We start from the raw sequence: 22,322 nt of genomic DNA, 5'->3' as shown, positions 1-22,322 counted from the left end.
GGGTTTGCTGGCTTCACTAATCAACTCAGATCTTATTTTTCTGGGCCAGTGTCGCATCTAGAAGTAAAAATAGCAGAAGTGCTATCTGATCATCACTGGAAACGTTACAGCAGTTTCAGACAAAAGGTGCCGTTGATGTTCAAAGGCAAATGTAGGCTCAGCCAAACAAAGCTGGCTGAGTGACAATGTAATGAAATGGAAATAATCTTTGAGGGGGCATAAATAGTGCGCTGATTAGACTGTAGGTTCTCCAAACATTTGCATAGCAACATGCACTTGGAGATGTTTTTTATATTCTGACGTGCACAAGATGTGACCTGCGACTTTGATTATTTGGTGATTTTATTTTTTAGGGGAGGGGGGATGAGCCATCGTCTAATGACTTGATTTTACAGTCATATATTCTTTGAAGTTCTGTGAGGACCAGCCGTTATATATATATTGCCAAATACCTGAATATCCACACATCCTGCATGTTGATGAAAATACCCCGATTTCCATTCTTATTTACATACGGTTGAAAGTAGATCTTTAATGGCACCAGTAAACAATAATAACTTGGATGTAGTTGCTTTCTACGCTGTCTTGCTGAGAGTTAGATGAGATGTTGCAACAGTAGTATCTGTATGCTAAATATGAATATGTACACTATATAAATAATACGCTAAATATGAGGCTAGAGCTATTAGCAGCTTAAAAGCACTGGAAGCAGACAGAAGCAGCTACCTTAGCTTTGTCAAAAGCTAACACTGTCTGCCTACCAGCACCTCTAAAGCTCACTAATTAGCATGTTATATGTTTGTGTAATCTGCACCAAACCTGAAGTGAATCACACACATTGTGTACGTATGATGTGGATACACAAGCACAGGGAGAACATGCAAGGTTTACAGAAAGGCTCAAGGTTCAAACTGCCAACCTGCCTGCTTGAACCTGGGACTTTCTTGCAGCTTCCTACCACCGCGCTGCCCTTTACCACAACAGTCTTTTCTCAACTCGGTTAGTAAACCAGCTCATAGCTTCACTGTCCATCCGACTGTGGAAGCAAACTAAGTCAAGGTCTCCTTGCAGCAGCCATCAGCTCAGCGTGTCTCTCCTCTCCCCTCGTCTCTTTAAGGCCAGCTGTCAAGGACGGAGATCTCTCCTGTAAAGTGCTCTCACGATCTCACATCCTTAACACATATTACAGTTCACAACTTAGCTTCTGACACACGGCTGAGAAAAAAATTAACTGCACTACATGACCTGAGCTGAACACTGAGGAGTGGTCATGGATGGATGGATTGGTGGATGCTGAGGGCTTGTAAGTGGCTTAATCAATACCTGTGACTCATGCCATGGGAGAGTGGGATGCTGACAGTACAGCACTTAAAATGGCAGAACATGTAATAGGGTTTGTGTGGAGGAACATGTCAGGGAACGTGCACTTAACGCCAGTTTTTGTTGAGATGACGTTCATGTGTTGGGGCGTGAGCTACTGTTGCCTTTGGCTGACTGAGTGAAGAGGATATTGGAGATGTCCTTGAAGCAAAATGCAGTGCAGCTTGATGGGCCAGTCTCAGTTTCTCTGGGGTGATTCCAAGGGTGTCTGTTGTTAGACCGGAGAGCTGCACCGGTCCGACCTGCAGTAATGGAACACAGCTTGTAGCAGGAAATAGTCAGATAGCTTCCATTACGGTTCCTCTCCAGAGATTACCGCGGCTTGTTGATGATGATTCTGTATTAGGGAAATGTGTAGTGCAGAGGTGATGGAGTTGGGGGGCTGGAATGGAAGCTTTGACAAAACCAGAAATAAAAAAGCCTTTTTAAAATGTTTGGAAAATGTATTCAGTTTTTATGCCTGATACGCTGTGTCAATACAAGAAGAGAAGATGTTATTTCAACTGCACTTACTGTTATTTCCACAGTATAGTAATACTAGAATATTACAATGCTGTGATATTCAATTTTAGCAGGTATTTTTAAGTTAAATTCTTATTATTGAATAGCTCATGAATTAAATATTGTTATGCAAGTGAACATGCTACAGTAAAAAGTACAATTCTGTTCTCCTTTGTTTATAATGGTTACTGCAGTAGGCCTTTAAAGGTTATGTGCATTTTAACATTAGTTGACATATTTGGCAATTTGAATAGATTTTTAACAAGCTAAAAGTCCACTAACTGGCCTTTTTCTAGAGCTTTCAACTGCATTGCACTGTTCTCATCAGCGGACACAGTTTGCTCACTGGAAGACTGTGGGGATGCAGCCGAAAAGCTGTGGAAAAAGTACTATTTCAAAGGTGGAGAAACCCAGACAGTGTCTGTTTGTTGTGCTTCTGCTAATGCAGTTCATCCAGCTGGTCTGCTGTCTGCAGAATGTGAGCGTCCCTCTATCTGTGTTAGCCTGGTGATTTAGCAGGGACCTGGTAGGAGGGTGGGGGTGCTTCCCTGACTCACACCAAAAGCATGCTGGGATAGGCTCCAGCTCCCTATGATCAGAGATAGACATAAGCACTTGAAAAACAAAATGGACAACCACAACTGAATTATTTGATAGAAAATGTTCCTTGCAGTCTTTGGCATGACAAACACATTAGTATGTAACAGCCTGTTTTACGTTAAATTACCTTTGGATTTAAGTTTTTTTTTGACATGGTGATATGTGACTATGTGACCATATGTGGCACACCTGCAGAAGTAAGTAGTATGTAGTGTGGGGCTTTTAGCGAGCTTTTTATTCCAGCCACAGGATCATCAGAAAGTGGACTCTATGGACGTGTTGGTCGCTATCTGCCAGGCATGCCAGAGCTGGAAGCCACCCTCTGATAACCGGACCACTCACCCTCACTGAGAGCACTTTGATTTCCTCGCCAGGCTCCTGGGTTCTCCCGGACTATCTCCTGCCCCGTGGCGTCATGAGTCGCCAGCACTCTCCAGCGCTAGCGGGGGAGGGGAGGAGGGAGGATGTACAGACAGTCCTGGAGGGAGCAGATGAGTCCAGAGCTGTCTGTCAGCAGGAGGCAGCACAGTGGAGAGGGAGGCGGATGGTACAGTGATGGCAGGTGTGTGTGTGTGTCAGGTATGTCTATGTGAGTTCCCCTCATCTGACCTTTATCTTGACTGACAGGCTGTGATGGGGTGATTAACAACCATCAAACACAAGCGGTGCTCACACATCTGGTGCCTGATCCAGTGATGCTTCACTGAACTGGATCTGCTAAAGGAAAAGCGCTGGTATCATTTTGTAAAAAATTTAATCTGATGAATATTTTTCTTTTATTTTCATGTAAACATGTTTTTAGGAAATGTACAAGTTTGTGGAGGTGTGGATTTCTATGGTGACAAAATAGGGAGTAAATCGTTGGCAGAAGGTACTGATGTGTTTTTAATCCTCTGCATTTAAATCTTTGGATGGCAAACTCACGCAGTAAGTGTCTGTCTTCAGTCTGTCTTCAGTCTGTCTTGCAGGGGAAACTGGGACAAAATGACACCTTATAAAGGGGCATTTGTAGGCGAGAATAATGACTTCTAGACAGTTTTGACTAAGATGTTTGAGGGGTTTCAGAATTATACATCAGTGTTTTCAAAAAGGGCTGCTTTCGCTGCCCATACTATAAAGCAGATCCTTTTTTCAAATGCATTTTCCTTGTTCCACTTTACAGGTTGAATATTTGGATTATTTGACCACTGAGAGAAATCAAGGTATAACAGCAAAAACACTGTTAGGTGTATTTTCAGTAAAACTTGTTTTATGATCCTCTGTGACAGAAACGAGAATCATGTGTGACAAATGTACATTTTCTGTCCTTGTCCTTGCTCCACAAATGCTGTAGCTGCTTCTCAGCTTACAGCTCAGTGTTAGTCACTGTTGTTTATGACTTCTAACTTTGTCCATGTAAAGGACGTTGTGGTTCTTTTGTTACAGCAGAGAAGAGTGATCAAATACGGAGCTGCATGCCACAGATGGTTTCTGCATCCTGGGTGAACGTCACAAGGTAAGTGACAGCTTTTGCCTTGGTGGGATGGAGACCCCCTGAGGTGGTGAGGTTTTGCTAAAAAATCCCATGGATAGAGAGGCAGTGATCTAAACTTTCCTGAATATTAGAGCAATTAGAGCAAACTGATGAGAAGGGGGAAGGATTGAACCATTGACTGTATAAAAGAAGTGGGCGTAGCTTCCGGTCAGTGAAGTCAATGAAGATATGGCTTAAATCTGCATTCCTCATAATGCGACTCTGCTGCTTGCAAAAAGAAGCCAGAATGAATGGAAGTCTATGAGAAAATGGGCCTACATTACCTGAGTAAACATTTTCCTAATGAGTTTATGGTCGCTAGTTTCAAGCCTCTTCAAAACAACATGATGCTCATTTAGTAGATTATGGTCCTATTTAGAGAAAATAGGCAATAAAGCAGAATACGCTTTAGGGCAGGACCTAACCAATCAGAGGTGGTCACTTCTGGCAAAAACCAAGATGGCGACGCCCGTCAAGAGAAATGGGTGACATCACAGTGGCTACGTCCACTTCTTAAATCCAGTCTATGGGCTGTACCTGGATAAGTGGCGTTAAATGGACTTATTGAGGGAGATAAATGCATATAAGAGATAACCAGCTGCATTTAAAACAACGACAATTGCACATAAGTAGGCTTTAAAAAAGTCACATTTTATAATGAAGGCATATAAATACTCAACATATTAATCCACTATTCCACACAAGATATATTGCAATCTTTTACTGAGTTTGAAGGGTATTTTTTTCACTTGATAACCAGGCAGATTAAATCAGGAATCATGTAAACAATCAATAACAAAGATTCAGAGGCCATTTTAACTTTGAAACATGAACAATAACATCATGACTACCAGAAAAGCAGAGGCATTCACCATTACATGCCTTTATTGCATTAAGAGGTTCTACTTCTATTAGGAATACGCAAAATGACTAACTCATATCCTGTTTGTGCTTTTCCAATATGCAAACCAAAAATTATTGACCTAAACATGAAGCAGTGCAATCGTACTGTATTCAAATACAATTTATTTGTTTTCCTTTTTACATGTATTGCAGTGGGATATAATTGACAGTGGTGTTTGCATTGTGAGGAGCTTGCATTTATTTATACAGCCACACACATAAAGAATATAGTACATGTATGTGGAGACTACAATATATGCTAGGCACTAGGTATGCACAGTACATGTTATGGGATGTGACAACTGCAGAGTGGCTCAGTAAAAGAAAATCAGGTCCCTGACACAGAAACGCTTGTACTGCACTGTTAGCGAGTGATTTCACAGACAGTGACTGCCAGAGATCGCCCGTTTGCTTCAAGGGAATTCAAGGTTACTGGAGAGGATCTCAGAGTACATTATCTGGCCTACATTTGTCTGTAGTGCTTAGGTATGGATTGGTTTTGGCTTTGAACTCAGTCACTGTATTATTGAATGTCATCCCACACACTAACAGGTCTGACATTCAAGCAAGAAACCAAGAAAGAGTTTAGCCAAAAAAAAACCAGAAAGAGCAGGGATGTAAAAGAAATTTTTTGAAAATGCTGAATGATTGAGTTGCTATTGAATCATATTTTATCCTGTAAAATACAGAAACTAGTACAAAAAAAAGTGTGTTGTATATTTTTCAGTGTTGGTATGGTCGATATTGGCCAATAAGAGAGAAATACTCTGAGCTCATTACCTTGAATGTACTTGTGTGACAAAGTCGGACACAAAATCACATCAGCGCTCAGTCCACATGAACAGCCCTTGTAGGTAAACATATTAAACACTCTGAATCTCGGTGCTTTACTGTCACTGATGAACCCAAAGACACATCTGAATAAAAATTGGGAAGGAAAATAGTTTTAACCCTGGAAAAGCTGTGGTATTGAAGACAGGAAAAGGGAGGATCTATGAGGGGGGGGGGTCTTTGGGGAGAAAAAAAGGACCATTTCAAAAGCACACAAGTTGGAAAATACAGATGCTTCTATTGACGTTGCTGCTGCTACTTGTATGTGCGTGTGTGTGTGTGTTGAGGGGGGGCACAGATGCCGTCCTTTCCAAAGCCTGGGGTATGTACTGAAATAGTAGAACAGCTGAGTTATTGTAGCATATAACAGAACACTAAATATGTTTGTAAATTTGCCAAAAGAGAGAAAAGAACATTTACTGAATCCTGGGCAACATGCTAATTAGATTCCAGAGGTAACGGCACTGAAGCGAGAAAAAAAATAACACAAAATAAATAAATATAAAAACAGAAAGCATTGGTCAAAGGACCAGGCGTTGCAAATGGACTGGAGTGTGAGATTAGAAAAATAAACGAACAAATAAAACATACACAATAGAAGAAACCATGCAGACCTCACAGCAACTGGCACAGGATTATATACAAACTGTGGGTGGTACTGTGAGCGACTGTAGAACAAGAAGTGATACATCTTTTGTAATGCAAACGGTTTTGTTCTGCTTTAATTATATGCTCAAGTAATATCGGTTCATACCAGATAATAATATGCATTTTGTCAAGGATTAAAAAGTAAAACATTTCAAATACTTCCTTTTTCAGTACGACTATAGCTACAGTAAACTAGGCTAAATAATAAACATAGAGACAACAACCATGTTAAGTTACTGTCACTAAATAGTTTTAAAGCATTTTAAATCCAAATGTGTGCTCAAGAGCAAGTGACCACTCGCTCCTCTTCAAACTGTTATTGCTTTGCGTGATAAGCATCACTCTCAGATAATGTGACTGAATGAGTTTAGTGTACTTTTCTCTGATTTGTATGTTTAGTCGGCTTGAGTGATTCAGTCTGTGTTATGTCATTCTTATGTTAACATTCTGAAATATTCGCATACAAAAAAATCCCATGTGGGATCACATGTCGTGAAACTTTGGTTTTGATTCTTGATATTTTATTAAAATTGTGGGGGCTTTTTTAGGATGATTGCGATTGAGTTGATAATATCTGCTTGTGATTTAGGTTGAGGTTTTACTGACCCCTATATTTGCTATCCATCCGGTTTCTAGCCTGTCTTCCTCTACTTTGTGCTTTCCAGAGGCGTAAAAAAAAAAAGGATAAACTTGTTTTGTCACTAAATGCGTTCCCTGTCCTGAGACAGTGCCTCCAGGACACAATGTGAAGTTCAGTAAAACACTATTCTCATAACAAGCCTCTGTATTAATTATTTTTTGAGCATCCAAATAGGTTCCACAGGGCATAATTTGGGCATAAAACAAAAACACAACAGACCTCAAAAACACTGTATAAAAATACTTACAAACCTTCAACTTTGTCCCATTTGGAACTCTCAAGGTGGATAACAACGCAGGAACTGAAACTAAACAAAATGAAAATGCAAAAATGATCATAGAGGGGGAACTCATCATTGGCACTGTATAATGAAATCCAATCGAAGGAGAATAATAACAGGCCCAAACAGACCCGAGGGCCTCCAATTGCCACTTTCATTACCCAGTAATGGTCCAGGCATTAGTGAGATGAGGTGAATAGAATGTCAGGTCCGAGAGAAAAGGCTCTCTTCCTAATGCTTTTGGACACAAATCAGTGGCATCTGATGAGCTGTTATTGAGGCATTAATGACAGAGGCACACTGCAATATACATCCTGCAAAGTATCTGCACTGTCCTTGGCTGCTGATGAAAACAGTAGCGTTTACAGTAGGGCTGAGCATTGTAGGAGTTTCATTATCCGTGTGAGTTAACTTTGGCATTGTGACACATTGCCCTGACTGCTGCTGCAGAAAATGTGAGATTCAGGCTTAGAAATGAATCGATTCATATTTGATTATGCAAGTTTGAGTGGATTTACATTTTGATTCATATAAAACTCTTTGTAATTAACTGGCAGTGAATTATAATTTCTAAAATACAATAGAATACTTTCACAAAGTGTGGTACATTACTACTCACATGACTAGTCTATAACCCCACCTGATTCCAAAATCAGATCCGCTGTTGAGAGGAAGTGTCTTTTTGTTAAGTATACTTTTATTAGAGCTCATTAACTCATAAATCTTAAAGCTGCATTAATCAATTTTTGGCCACTTGGGGGCACAGAATGGACAAAACAAGCTGGCAAAGACACTGCCGTAACATATTAATAACTTATTAATCTGTAATGGCAGACATGGTAGCAAACAGTTGGCTACTTACATATCCAGCAGACACAAGCAACACTATAATCCCACCTCTTTCTGGCTGCCTGACAGACGTAAGTCCGATATTTACTCACCTTTGAGATCTGGTTTAGTCTAAACCAGCTCCTGAGAAAAATATCTGGCTCTTTAGCTTGTAATGTTTCACACATGGTGGCTTTACGGGAGCTTTGTGCTGAAAACGGCCTTTTGCCTCTGAAAACATAGTTGGTGAGCAACAAGACTGAAGAGTACAGAAATCTGTGGGCAGTGAAGCCAAAACAATGAGCTAAAAGGGCTAAAAAGCTTTGTAGAGATGAAGAGTTGAATGACAACTCCCTTCACATGATCATTTGATTCACTGTTAAGATAAAAATATTGACTAATGCGGCTTTAAATTAAACAAACATGCAGACATTTCCTGTAGAAATGGATGGCTTGGCTGGAACCAGACAATTTGTCCCACGGTTGTAATTTTAGCACGGAGTATATTCATCTTCTACGGTCTGAAGATCCTAGGGACTCGCATATTTATCTCAGGGACTATCAGAGGCAGGGAAGACTTACAAAAGAGGCCAGTTAGAATCTGAAAAGCCAGTTTGACTTAAAAATATACTCACTCGTTCATTCATCCATTCATATCAATAGCCTGGGGGGAAAATATGGCTTAGAATATTGGAGTAAAGGTAAGTAGTAGTCAATGAAGAGTGCTTTTGTCTCTCATTGTTAAACATCATCTCTCATTGAATGTTAGCAGATTTTGTTCTCCCAAATTTTGTTCTATAGGGATGCTTAAAGCTGGAGTGCGGGACTTTTACATATAAACAACCGCTTCAAGCCATCGCCCAACACGTTCACAATAGGCTGATCACCGCCAGGTAAATCTCCGTATACCACAGTTTTTAAATCTGGTGTCTGTAGCAGCATTCCCGCTCCGGTGCACCGGTAGTGATGCATTCTAGGCCAACCAGCAATGATTGGTTTGCCGGAGCTGAAGGAGGGAGTAACTGCAGCGTCTGAGTAGGCTACAGTAACTAGGAATATGGCAGAAAGACCCTAAGAAGTGTCCAAGAAAAGTTTCTGTTCCTCTAAGCAAAAAAAGAAACTCACAGTTCAGAAGAAGCATTACGGTGGAAAAAAGAAAGTGATGGACAACAAAGACCTGTAGATATACATCATAAGCAAACGTGAACCATGTTTGTGTAATTATTCTCACTGCTAGAAGGGCGAGACAAAAGTTCCGCACTGCAGGTTTAAGAAACACAAGAAAAACACGTCATTCTGATCCTCAAACTTTTTACAAAACTACACTTACTATGCCTTTATGAGAGGATCATCTATTACAGCCAGCCTACTGACAAAATGTGGTAGATACAGTAGTTAAACCCCATTAAAGTGCCAACTTCTGATATTTGAAGCAGGTCCCTGATTTTCTTTTAGTCCCATCCACCCGGTTTGCATTAAATGAGGTGAATGAGAGGATAGTAAAGCAGATGTACCCATATGTTGTTAAGTCGGCGATGAGAGGATGCTACTTTACCAACTCCTATGTCTGTGAGTAGAAATATCTCAATGCTGCAGATTCAAAAGTCACCACACAGACTTTATTATGTTAGAACAGTCTCTTCTGAGTCTCCCTGCTGCCACTCACTGAACATTCATACATTCGGATAGTCAAACTGGAGCGGGCAGGGAGAAGAGGGACTGTAGGAGAAAGAATAGAAATTCCACCCCCACCCCCTGCCCTGTGTTCCTGCAGTCGAGCCCCCTCATTGAGTCACTCCTCCATTCGAGTTTAATTAAGATCACAAGTTTGAGGATAGCCTGGATCTGACTTTGATGTGGTCTGTCTCGGGGAGGCTCACTATCGAGTCCTTCTTGGGTAGTCCTGAGTCCCCGAGACCTGTTCCCACCCCCCCTACTGCCAGCCCTGCACCAGCCCCAAAACCCTGCACCGAACCAGGCAGGGATGCTACAGGGAAGGCCCCCACAGACATCTGGTGGGGCAGTACCACCCTATGTGGTATAGCGCTCCGGACACCTGTGTGACCTGATGTGGTCTGAGAGGGTCCAATGGAAGTGGAGGAGACTCGTGTAGACTGGGGCGGACTAGGGGCACCCGGTTGCGCCCCCTCATGAGGCAGTGAGGGCTGAGAGGCTGACAGTGCCCTGGCATCTTGACTCAGGCTGCCCATTTGCAGGGAATGGGTACTCTTATGTGCGCTGGACCGGTGTGCAGGGCTGGCTATGTGCTGCTGGGCTAGAGAAAGCTGGGAGCCTGAGGTGGGACCCGCCAGGGCACTGGATCCATACTGGAATGATCGGCCACCAACTGCTAGCGGGCTCTGGACAGGGGGGCTGGTCAAGATGGGGGCAAAGGCACCAGAAGCAAGGAGCTGAGACTGCAGTGGAGACGCTGAGACAGGGCTGGACACGCTTTCCATCACCTGGAATCTCCTCACCATCCTGGGGGACTGCAAGTTTCCCCCTCCCATCGAGTTTCCCTGCATGGGGGGGCAAAAGTTCATGGCTACGGCCTGCTGCAGAGTGGCAATTGCTGAATTCTGGGTTTGGGTGGAGGAGCCTGGCGGAGGATACATCCCGCCATGTAGAGGAGGTGTCATGGACATGGCTCGCGACCGTGGTACATCAACTTGCTGAACCATCTCCCGATCATATTTAACTATCTCCTGGATCATCTCATTCTCACGGTTGTTGAAAACACCTGAGTTCAGATCATGCTGAACTTTGTGCATCAGGATTGAGTTCTTCTTGCCTGCAATGACATGAAGACACAAAGTAGCATTGTTGTTGAGGTAGATGTTTTCGGTTGCAGACAGAAAAAGTTTAAGCGTAGTACTACAGGTCAAATTTGATCCCGATTATTCTAGCTTCTTTTATTCTCAGTCAATTTCACTAGACACACATAACAGCTTTATCATTTTACCTGTATTCTTTATTCTATTTGTGGCCTGTATATGGAGCTATCTGTTGTTTTCTCCAAGCACAAAATCCATCACTGACAAACACACACAGAGATAGAGAGAGAAATAAGAGCACCTTATCTTTTGTACTGATTCCCTGTTATGGGATTAGGCTTGTGTTTTTGCAGAGTCACCTCAGTGCTGACAGTGTGAGAGAGAGCGTGTCTGCTGCCAAAGCATTTAGTTATTTCTGCTTCTATGTCTATGGATGTGCTACCTGTATGTGATGAATAATTGCATGTGTTTCTGTGCGTGTGTGTGTGTGTGTGTGTGTGTGTCTGTGCCCCTGCACATGGAAAATAATAGTTATCTGGATGTAACTCCAACTCTGTGAGTATGGGTGTAACACTGTAACAGGCCTAATTATTGCTTAACCCCCACAAATATGAAGCATCACAGACAACTGATGCACCTTCCACTGAATTAGATGGTGGCATGTCCTATGAAGAAGCAGTAAACTCACATCTCAGCTCTCCTTAAACTCAAGAGACAGCGAACAAAGGGCCAGCTGAACACACTGATATCTGCGATTGGTCTGTGAATCACAATATTCACAATGCATCTCTAAATACGAGTCCGTAAAGGGAGATACTTCCAAGCTGCAGATCCAAAGGGCCAAACCAGCTCATGTCTGTGCAGGAAGATGAACTCTAGGCTACCTGCAGTGCACTGGATCCAGCACAGCCGGTCAAGCCACAGATCAATCCATCATAAGTGCAGTGGCCACAAATTCAGAAGCAGAGGGGCACCTGACAGAGACATCACCACCTGTGCTGTGACTGTGGTGAAAAAACACGTGCTTGAGCAGTCCCTGTATCTGTTGATTTAACAATAGTGTGCAATTTTGTAGTTGATGGAAAACCCCATGCATGTGATCATGGAGTCCCCATCACAGTGTCCCCCCAGATACTTGGTATTAAATAACCAGAAGCCAAAACAATGACATTAGATGAGATAACCAGCATCTTGGAAGACTCCACTTCCTGTCGTGAAATGGAAAGCATCAGCAAGTCGTCTATGTGTATCAGATCTGCAGAGTCTCAAAGCACATGGGAGGGAGGACACACCCAAACATCAGAACACAAATGCAATATATGCACTCTAATGCAACGGGGAATGCACAAGCCTGCAGTATACATCATGGAGATGCAACAAACTCTGGACAGGATCAATGCTAATGACAGAACCCTCTTCTGATCAAGACCCAGCTGTTTATGCCATTCTGACATCCCTTCGCAAGCATTTTTATACCAGTTCACAACTTAATGCAAGTGACTCTGATGACTCACGAGGACCCAGCCACCTCAGTAACTCACATGTGACCTCAACAAGTCTCATGTAACATCAAGCTGTGAATGACTCACAGAGATGTTAATGCTTCTGACTCCTCGCTGCGGGAGCCTCTTGGGAGAGCACATTTAAGACTAAAACGGTTAGTCTTAACTGTGGTAAAGTGTTGTGCAACATCCATTTCCATCCAGGTTTCACTGGACTCTCTTCAGGACACATGGGGTTGGCACTGTAAGTTTATGCTACTATTAGTGCACCCAGCTGATGGGAGGGCTTAAATGTTGGAACACATGGAACCAGCTGATGACGACGATGATGATGATGCTAAAGGCCAGTCATGGAGGCTCTCTTCTCAACACATGCTGTTGTGGAAGAAGGCTGAGACGAAAAGACAAGATTCTCAGCTGCATCCAGATGATCCACCATCTGCTGTGCCTTGGGGATGAAGAGGGACTCGCAGAAGATAGACAAGTAGGGAACTGTGTACATGGGGGAAAATTGAGTCATATTCCTTGTATATAATATTCCTTGTATAATAAAGCTGATTCGTATAGCTCTTCTGCACTACTGTCACTGGTAGTTATGTAACAAAGAGCTCAAAAAGGCTGGTCATAAACTTTTTCCTCCCTTACGCAGTCAGCCGCCTGGCCAGAGAGGGGTGGAAGGAGACAGTTCCAGACTATGGTGACTCTCCTAGCCTGTTGCATGGTTTCCATGTGTGGACCGAAAACAGACACACAGTTTGGCAGACGTGGCATGGTGATGAGGTCCTCCGTCGTGGTGTGGGGGCAGGAGGCAGGGGAATCCCCATTCGCTGTGCTGCAGCCTAGAAAAGGCTGGTGGTAACACAGACAGAGTTTCTCTTTGAGAATGGCAGGGGTTATCAGCACACTTCCTCCTGAGGAAGCTAGACACTGGTAGAACAAGAGTGTTTTCCTCTGCCTGGTAGTACCAGCCTAGTGTGCATCGTGGGTACTAATGGATGGCAAGCATATGCTACAGGCAACACACTCAAGGGTGGCAATGGGTCGCTAATGGCCCTTCAGGGTGAGCTGAAAGAAAAAGGAACAGGACAAGCACCACCTGATAGGGAGGAAGGCACACAAGTTGTCTCAGGTGCCAGTGTTTAATGGGGGTTATTAAGCCTTTTAGAGGTTAGAGCCCTTTTGAAATTGAAGCAGTTGGTGAGCTGAAGCTGCCTCTTTTGCAGAACTCACACAGCTGTTGTATGGTTGCTTTCACAACAATGCCTATTCATTACCAAGTAACACCTCCATTTCCCCCTTAAACCAGTGCTGTACAGCTTCTTCTGCTGATCTTATGTGACACTGTGTTTACAATTTGATGCTTTAAGGGTTTGGAGACAATGGATAAAGGATTAACGCCTCTCTATGTGAGGATGGCTCACATGGTAAAGACTGTTTTTATGAAAATATAAGGACGGGTCCTGCAGCAAGCCCGGTTCCATCAAAAACGTGGGTGACTGTGGTCTGCCAGGCTGAACTAATCCCAAATAAGCACTCCTAGTCACAGGTGCCCAACATCTTATACATCTTGTGGAGGCCCTCCAAACAACACTTTAACACTTAAATGTCCCATATTCTGCTCATTTTAAAGGTCATACTAGTATCTGGAGGGTTTGCTGGAACAGGTTTACATGGTGTAATGCTCAAAAAACATGTTTTCTCTTTATGGGAACAGAACAATCTGTGGCTTTACTTACGTCCTCAACATCTTTGTGTTACCAGGAGCTGGTGTTAGTGAGGAAAAAACAATTGTTGATAGCGGGGTGTATTCATAAGGTTTTCAGCGGGCGGGGACAGTGGGCCTGCTGAAGGGCTGGGGGTCACATGTTCAAGAGTTCCCCTTATGACATCACAAGGGGAGTGAAATCTAAACAGCATATTTTCACACACATTTACTGAAAGATGGAGCAGGAGAAACAGAGCGAGAATGGTCTTTTCTCACAGTTTGGCAGTCTGTAGGAACACCGGGTAGACATATTTATGTTGAAATAATGCATTTTGCATGATATGAACCCTCTAAAAGTAGCAATGTTTATTTTATATTCTTAGCATGGCTTCTGATAGTTGTCTGTGTGTTCGAACCACATTTTTCAAGTCAAACAATAGAACACATTATTAGTGATTAATATTCATCAAGTGCGCATGGAAGCCACAGGGAATATTTGGTTGGTGGTTAGGACTTGAAGCAGACATGTCAGCCTCCCTCCAAATATGTGAGCTGACTGACTGAAGACTGCTCATGTGTGGAATCTAGCTGCTATGGCAACAGCTGGCAGGTGGCGGATGCAGGGCTTTTGTAAACATGTGAAGTGTGGTCATGTGACGCGGGGATGTGACATCAGCAGTGCTGCTGACCTTGGGGGGCATGAAAAAGAACATGTTTCTGTTTACTAGATAACAAGGCGCTTCAAGGCTTTGCAAGACAAAGCAGGTCTGTGCATGTCTCAGCAGTGACTCTGTCTGAACATGTGTTGGTTTGAATGCAGAGTAATCATTTTAACAAATCAGTGATTTAATCGAGAAAGAGTACAGACATCCAAAAAAGTGATAATACTCACCAGTTTCTGCTGAGTGTCACATATGTTAAATGACAGTTTTACTTTTGAGAAACTACATAATAAATTCCTCACAGCTGTGAATACATTTTCACCATCACTCCTTTCCTCCACCTCACACATCCTCCCACACATTGTTAGGATCATTCATAATTTACATCACAGCTGTCACAGAGCGCAGTGTTTTGACAGAGACATCACATTAATGAATGAATACATTTCTTTACGCTTCATTTCGTCTCATGAAGGCTATACCTGTGGCTTTAATCAATGTAGCGGAATGCTAATTATGTGTGAGCAGATCTCCAAGACCTCATAAATAAGGTCTGGATGGAAAGATTCATTTGTTTCATTGTTGTGTTTTGTTCTAGAGAGACAATGAAGGGCTTAAAATAAAAGCCACACTGACTAACATGAGCTTAGAAATGTAAACTAAGATCACACTAAACCAAATTAAATGCTTGAGACTTTGACAGATCAGTTTTACAAAGATTTGAACAGCTTCACACACCAATCAACGTGTTACATGGTAATTCACTGTTAAAACTTACCGATCCTGTCCAATCTGTCAATGGCAACCGTCTCGAAGGCCCTCCTCATCATGGGATACTCCTCCAGCACCTCATTGAAATTGTCCACAGAGAGGGAGTACAGGCGGCAGTAGGTGTCCGCTCGCACACTGGCTGTCCGTCTGCCACGAGTCAGCAGACAGATCTCTGATGGGGTGAAAGAGAAGAGCCACAAAATGACACACTGACAGATTTCAGGATGTCAGTGACAGAGAAAAGAGCAGAGATACCAGCCAGAATTGATACCCCGCTATCACACTATTACAAAAAAACGTATACCAGAGGATCTTGTTTTTTAGCCTCAGTTGATGTCCATATACACTCCCCTCCAAAAGTATTGGAACAGTGAGGCCAGTTCCTTTATTTTTGCTGTAGACTGAAAACATTTGGGTTTGACATCAAAAGATGAATATGAGACAAGAGATCAGCATTTCAGCTTTTATTTCCAGGTATTTACATCTGGATGTGATACACAACTTAGAAGATAGCATTATTTGTAACGGAACACCAAATTTTTAGGCGAGCAAAAGTATTGGAACAGATAGACTTAAAATACATTAACGTGAAAAGACTTAATGTTTAGTTGCAAATCCTTTGCTTGCAATAACTGCATCAAGCCTGTGACCCATTGACATCACCAAACTTTTGCATTCTGCTTTTGTGATGGTTTTCCAGGCTTTCACTGCAGCCTCTTTCAGTTGTGGTTTGTTTTGGGGGGTTTCTCCCTTCAGTCTGCTCTTTAGCAGGTAAAATGCATGCTCTACAGGGTTGAAGTCTGGAGATTGACTTGGCCAGTCTAAAACCTCCCACTTCTTGCCCCTGATGAACTCCTTTGTTGTTTTGGCAGTGTGTTTTGAATCATTATCTTGCTGCACCATGAAGGATCTCCCAATCAGTTTGGTTGCAGCTTTCTTTAAATTGGCAGACAAAATGTTTCTGTAGACTTCTGAGTTCATTTTGCTGCTGCCATCATGTGTTACATCATCAATGAAGATGAATGAGCCCATCCCAGAAGAAGCCATGCAAGCCCAAGCCATGACATGACCTCCACTGTGTTTCACAGATGAGCTTGTATGTTTGGGATCATGAGCAGATCCTCTCTTTCTCCAAACTTTAGCCTTTCCATCACTTTGGTAAAGGTTCATCTTTGTCTCATCAGTCCATAAAACTTTGTCCCAGAATTTTTAGGCTTGTCTCTGGACTTTTTGGCAAATCCCAGCCTGGCCTTCCTATTCTTCTTGCTAATGAGTGGTTTGCATCTTCTGGTGTGGCCTCTGTACTTTTGTTCATGAAGTCTTCTGTGAACAGTAGACTGTCACACCTTCTCTCCTGCTCTCTGGAGGTTGATGCTGATGTCAACAGTTGTTTTAGGGTCTTTCTTTACAGCTCTCACAATGTTTCTGTTGTCAACTGCTGCTGTTTTCATGGTCTACCCGTTCGACGTCTGTTACTTAGTACACCAGTGGTTTCTTTCTTCTTCAGGACATTCCAAATGGTTGTACTGGCTATGGCCAATGTTTGTGCAATGACTGTGATTGATTTTCCATCTTCTCTCAGCTTCACAATTCCTTGTTTTTCACCCATGGACAGCTCTCTGGTTTTCTTGTTGATTAGGCCTCTAACTAGAAATGCAGTCTGCACAGGCAAAACCCAAATCTGAAACTGAACGTAGACATTCAACGCTATTTGTTGTTTGAATAATCAATGTAATAGGACACACCAGGGCAACAAAACACACCTGTCAGTCACATGTTCCAATACTTTTGCTCACATGAAAAATGGGTGGGTTCAAACAAAAGGTGCTATCTTCTAAGTTGTGTATCAGATCCAGATGTAAATACCTGGAAATAAAAGCTGAAATGTTGATCTCTTGTCTCATATTCATCTTTTGATATCAAACCCAAATGTTTTCAGTCTACAGCAAAAATAAAGGAATTGGCCTCACTGTTCCAATACTTTTGGAGGGGAGTGTACATAAATACTACTACGACTTCTACTATTAGTGAGTAATTCATTCCACTTCAAGTCAAAAAGTATACGTTTAGTGTATTTTAGTCATTCTGACATTTAAACTACTCATTGAGCTTTTCACAGTCTGGGCTGTAGTAAACTCTCGGCCTTCTCTCAGCTATCTGAATGAAAGTGGTTTATACATGCAGTGGCTGTGTACAGCCAGTTTGGCCCACAGACAGTAAAACTGAGTATTTCCTCCAGCAGTGGTACAGCACTGACAGCTGTGTGAAGGAAGCACACTCTATATTTGGAGATGTGCAGCTAAGCTTCATTACATTCAGTTGTTCCCCTTCACTCCCCCTTGTATCTTCTATCTCTAGCTTTCTTCTTTCTATGGGCCGGGGCTGACTGTTGTCTTGACAACCAAAAGACCTCCTTTTCCCCCCACCTGAAAGGTCGACCTCCCCTGATTCTCTGTGGGAAAGGGAGAAAGATAACGAAACGCGAGTGGACTCCATTAAGAGCATGCATAGGGGCACTGCACTGGAATGGACTATAACTGTCTGTTCGTGACTGTAGCAAATGTGGCTGCGCAGAGCACACAAACCAGGAGGGACTCACACATGTCATTAAAAAGGATCAAAATATTATCACGATATATAACTGAGGTTGTTTGTCATTTGAAGAAGCATGCATATTTGCTTTCTTGATGAGAATTAGATGAGAAGATCGATGCCACTTTCATATCTGTCCATTAGGTTTGAAGCCACCACCAGCATTCAGTTAGCTTAGCTAAGCACAAAGACTGGAAACGGATGGGAAAAAGCTAGCCTGGTCCAGCCTACCTGTCTGATGGTAAAAATAAATTTGCTACTTGTAGCTCTAAAGCTCACAAAAACCAAAGTGTAAAAATGAGAAGCTGCAAAAGTAACACACACAGCGGCCATATTAGTAACATTAAGAAGTGACCTTTCAACACGGCTAGGCCGGCTGTTTCCTCTGTTTCCAGTCTTTGTGATAAGCTAAACTAAATGCAGACATGTAAGTGGTATTAACCTGCTCATGTAACTCTTGGCAAGAAAGCAAATAAGTGTATTTACTTATTGTGCATTAACCTATTTATTTTGCGTGACTCTTTCCTCGTATGCTGTCTTTATGTAACAGATGCACACTGTACATACAGTATACTCACATAGACACACATACATTCACTGACTATGAGCCAGGATCCAGTGGCTTTTTATTCAGAGGTTATCTAAATGTGACCTTGAGTGTGACCATGTTTTCTGCCTATCTGATACAGGATTTATCTGCCCTCAGTAGATTAATGATTAATAACCTACGCAGATAGATGCTCTACTTCCTAAAGCATGTTGGTGGTTATGCTCCTCATGGTCAGCTGCTGTAATGGAAATAAAAGCTGCAGGATGTACTGCATAAAGCCCTTTAGACAGAACTATGACATGTAGTCACACCATTACTCTGTTGTCAACAGTGTTGTGGTTCTGAATATACAGCATTGTAAAATGTGCTACATGTCAGTGGAAAGACATAGTTTTGTAACAAGTCTTTGAGTTTTCTTTCTTACTTAATATTTGCCCAGTCATGTTCGAGAAATGAAGGTTAAGTTTTAAGCATTACAGATGCCACAAGATGTCCCAGACGTCCTTTCATAAATCATCACTTGGGATCTTCCTGGTTATGGATGAAACAACCACTTGCATATTGCTAGGATCATTAGTGCTGGGACAGGATAATATTACTAATAGAATCACAAGGGCCACATTAAAAAACTGTTCAAACCACTGGGTGATGTGAATTTTAGCAGTGAATTTGACTATTCCAAGCACTATTTGGGATCATAACTGCCTTAACCTTTTCCTTGAGCATGGGTTGGACCATTTCCTGTCCCCATTCGTGGAAAACATACAGTAAGTTTACTGGGAAAACTCCTGATGTGGTACCCATTTAAACATATTCTTTCCTTTTCCTTGTCTTCTAGATTCTGAAGATTCGTGCCAGCTCGTAGATAATCAGTTAACTACAGAAGGCCCCCCATCTGCACTACTATGAAAATAAATTATTTTAATTACAAGACACAAAAGTGACTTTCAGGCAACATATTGTGATTGTTTTGGCAGTCACAGCAGCAGCAACACAAACTCGTGCAGACTAATAGTCAGGCAGTGAATACACAACTGTACAAAACTCAGTTTCCAATTTTTTCATCAAACCTAATTTAGGATCAAGCAGTTATTTAATGAAGATCGTGTAATACAGTAACATGATGGCTGTGGCTGGGCAAATGGTGCAGTGTTCTGCCAGACAGCAATTTTGAAAAAAATAGCCAAAGGCCAAACTGTACTTACAGCCACAGAACACTGTTTGCAAAGGTCTGTCTTCTCTAAATGCATTAATACAATAATGGAGGCAATGGAGTTTAAGTTTGCTAGTGAAAAATGTGTACAGAAATGAAGCATGACGTGCCGATAGGGCAGGCCAAGAAATGTACACCACAGTAGATAGAACAGTATTCCTTTTCCGTAACATGAATTGAATCTGTGACATATTGTTTCTAACCACTGATCTAAATACAGATAACTTCTGTGAAAATAAGTCACGTTTGGCCCGACATCAATCACTACTTACTAATTGAGGGATTTTACCACAAATACACACTGCGCTGCACCACACTGTTGTGTCCCCCCCATGTTGTCCCTCCAGTTTAAGCCCACTGCTGGGTTTGTGAATGAGGAGAGACCTTTGATTTCCTCCCTATGCTATGATCTATGCTTGACATCACCATCATCCCCATCAGTCACCACTCTGCTGTACTAATTAGCTGTTATTAACTGGATATGTGTATGAGCGCGTGTCCAGCGCCTTGGTCCGTTAACATCACTGCCAGAGAACTCTGGTCTGCCGCAGAGGCCAGCGGATGTTAAAAACGCAACCCACATCATGTGTGTTTGTGCACGCCTGTGTGGGTTTATAGGTGGCGGTGGCGGCAGAGGGACCACATGTTTCTAAACAGCTACAGAGGAACAACAGCCTGGGAAAGTGGGGCAGAAGAGGCTGTAAGGCAAGACTGCACAACAAGTCAGAGTAAAATGTCAGGGTGCTGTTTTATTTTCTTCATCTGTTTGTTGTTATGATTCTTATTTAAGTAGTAAATAAACATCTGTGATATAACTGTAGTGTGACTATTATGATTCAGTGTTTGAATAATAACACACAGCTGGAACCATAGAACAGAATAGAATAGAATAGAACAAATACTCTATTCTCTGTTCTATTGTTCTGTTATCTATGTTCTGTTATATTCTATTCTGTTTTATATAGAATAGAATAGAATAGAATAGAATAATAGGATAAATTTGAGCAGAATAGACAAAGACTGTGACATACCTCCAAAGTAGGAGCCGTCCATCAGCTTCATGCCGATGTTTCCTTTGGTCAGGACGCTGACCACCCCGTGCTGGATGAAGTACATCTTCTTGCCGATGGTGCCCTCTCTGACAATGTAGTCTCTGGGCTGGAAGACTTCAAATCTCAGTTTGGTCAGCATGGCTGTCACAAAGTTGGGATCAGCATTGGCGAACAGCGGCATGGAGGCCACCAGCTTACGGCAGTTGAAGTTGACGATTTCCTGAACAGTAACAGGAGTGTTAACACTCAAAGTGTTGGGCATGCATGTTACCCATTATAAAAGTCTCAGTTTGTATTCCACGCACTGCTGCATGAAATACAAAGTTACATTGCAGGAGTTCCAACATCAGAGGGAAAAAAATAGCTTTATTTGTTTTTAATAAAATTCCTGATTTCATGTTTGATTCAGGGCAAACTCATGATAGTTGGAGTTTATTATTTTCCTTTATGTCTTTGAAGAAAGGGAAATTATAAGTGTCTTCTGTGCTATTCAGATAATAAAAACACAGTTTCCAGAGCAAACACTACATACCTTGAGAGACCCTGGCACAGTTCATTTGAGTACTTTTCCTATTTGACTCTTTTCTGCTACCTGTAGCGTTCTTTGAGCTGTCCTTGAAGCTAGAGGACCTTGTTTACTGTAAACTGCAGTGGGAACATAACGTCCATGTGAAAATCACATCTGTTCTTTTCTTTTAAAGTCTTGTTATTTTTCACTGAAAACTGATAAAAACTAGCGAGTAAATGAAGTTCAATTAATAAGTAAATCGATACAGAGAAGGCTGGAAATTAAATTTTTAATACCAGCTTATGTTTTTCTTTGTTCAGATAAAGAGACAATAGCTGAGCGTTATGATGAATTTACTCCGGTCCACTTGCTTGGCAGAGGAAGAAGTGTGTGTATTTGTGGGTGAATGAGCACATTTTGGTGGATGCATGGGTGTTTTCATACCTCGCGTAGAGGCTCATTAAGCTCCTCCAGGATGCTCTCTTCATCAAACATCTTGCCCTGGTATCTGTGCTCATAGTAGTCATGGATTTTCTGCCGGAAGTCGGCCGGCAGTTTGTGGAACGACATGTACTGCTCCACTTGTTTGTACTGGAGGATGGAGAGAGGAGTGAGGAGAAACAGAAGCATAAATCAATGAAAACAGGGTTCAGCAACTCTTTTGTTAATTGTGACAGGAGCAAGTTTGCCAAGTTTGTCTGACTTTGCAGCGTCATGACAACCTCGCTCGTTGATAATAACGACTTCTCTCGTCATCAGCCATGGCTCGCCCTTGTGCGCAGTTACTGAGACGTACAGCTCTGCAAGCATGAAGATCCTCTGACCCATTTATGGCTTGTGGCTACAAGAGGAATACTGTGATGAAGCTG

The 22,322-nt window shown here is 42.2% G+C and overlaps 1 protein-coding gene across 1 annotated transcript in view; it reads right to left on the bottom strand.

Moving 5' to 3' along the window:
- Positions 1–9,933: 9,933 nt before the first annotated feature.
- The window catches only part of hcn2b (hyperpolarization activated cyclic nucleotide-gated potassium channel 2b), a 44,146-nt gene continuing 31,757 nt past the window's right edge, over positions 9,934–22,322 (bottom strand). The window contains exons 5-8 of the mRNA XM_070832542.1: positions 21,898–22,044; positions 20,925–21,165; positions 15,546–15,710; positions 9,934–10,915 (exon numbers count right to left, since the gene is read on the bottom strand). Coding sequence (XP_070688643.1) covers positions 9,945–10,915; positions 15,546–15,710; positions 20,925–21,165; positions 21,898–22,044 — 1,524 coding nt within the window. The 3' untranslated portion in view covers positions 9,934–9,944. The remainder of the gene's footprint in view (positions 10,916–15,545; positions 15,711–20,924; positions 21,166–21,897; positions 22,045–22,322) is intronic.

Source organism: Pempheris klunzingeri, chromosome 6 (assembly GCF_042242105.1).
Source record: "Pempheris klunzingeri isolate RE-2024b chromosome 6, fPemKlu1.hap1, whole genome shotgun sequence".
NCBI lineage: Eukaryota > Metazoa > Chordata > Actinopteri > Acropomatiformes > Pempheridae > Pempheris > Pempheris klunzingeri.
The sequence above is the reverse complement of the archived record's forward strand: the minus strand, read 5'-3'. Positions and strand labels throughout refer to the sequence as shown.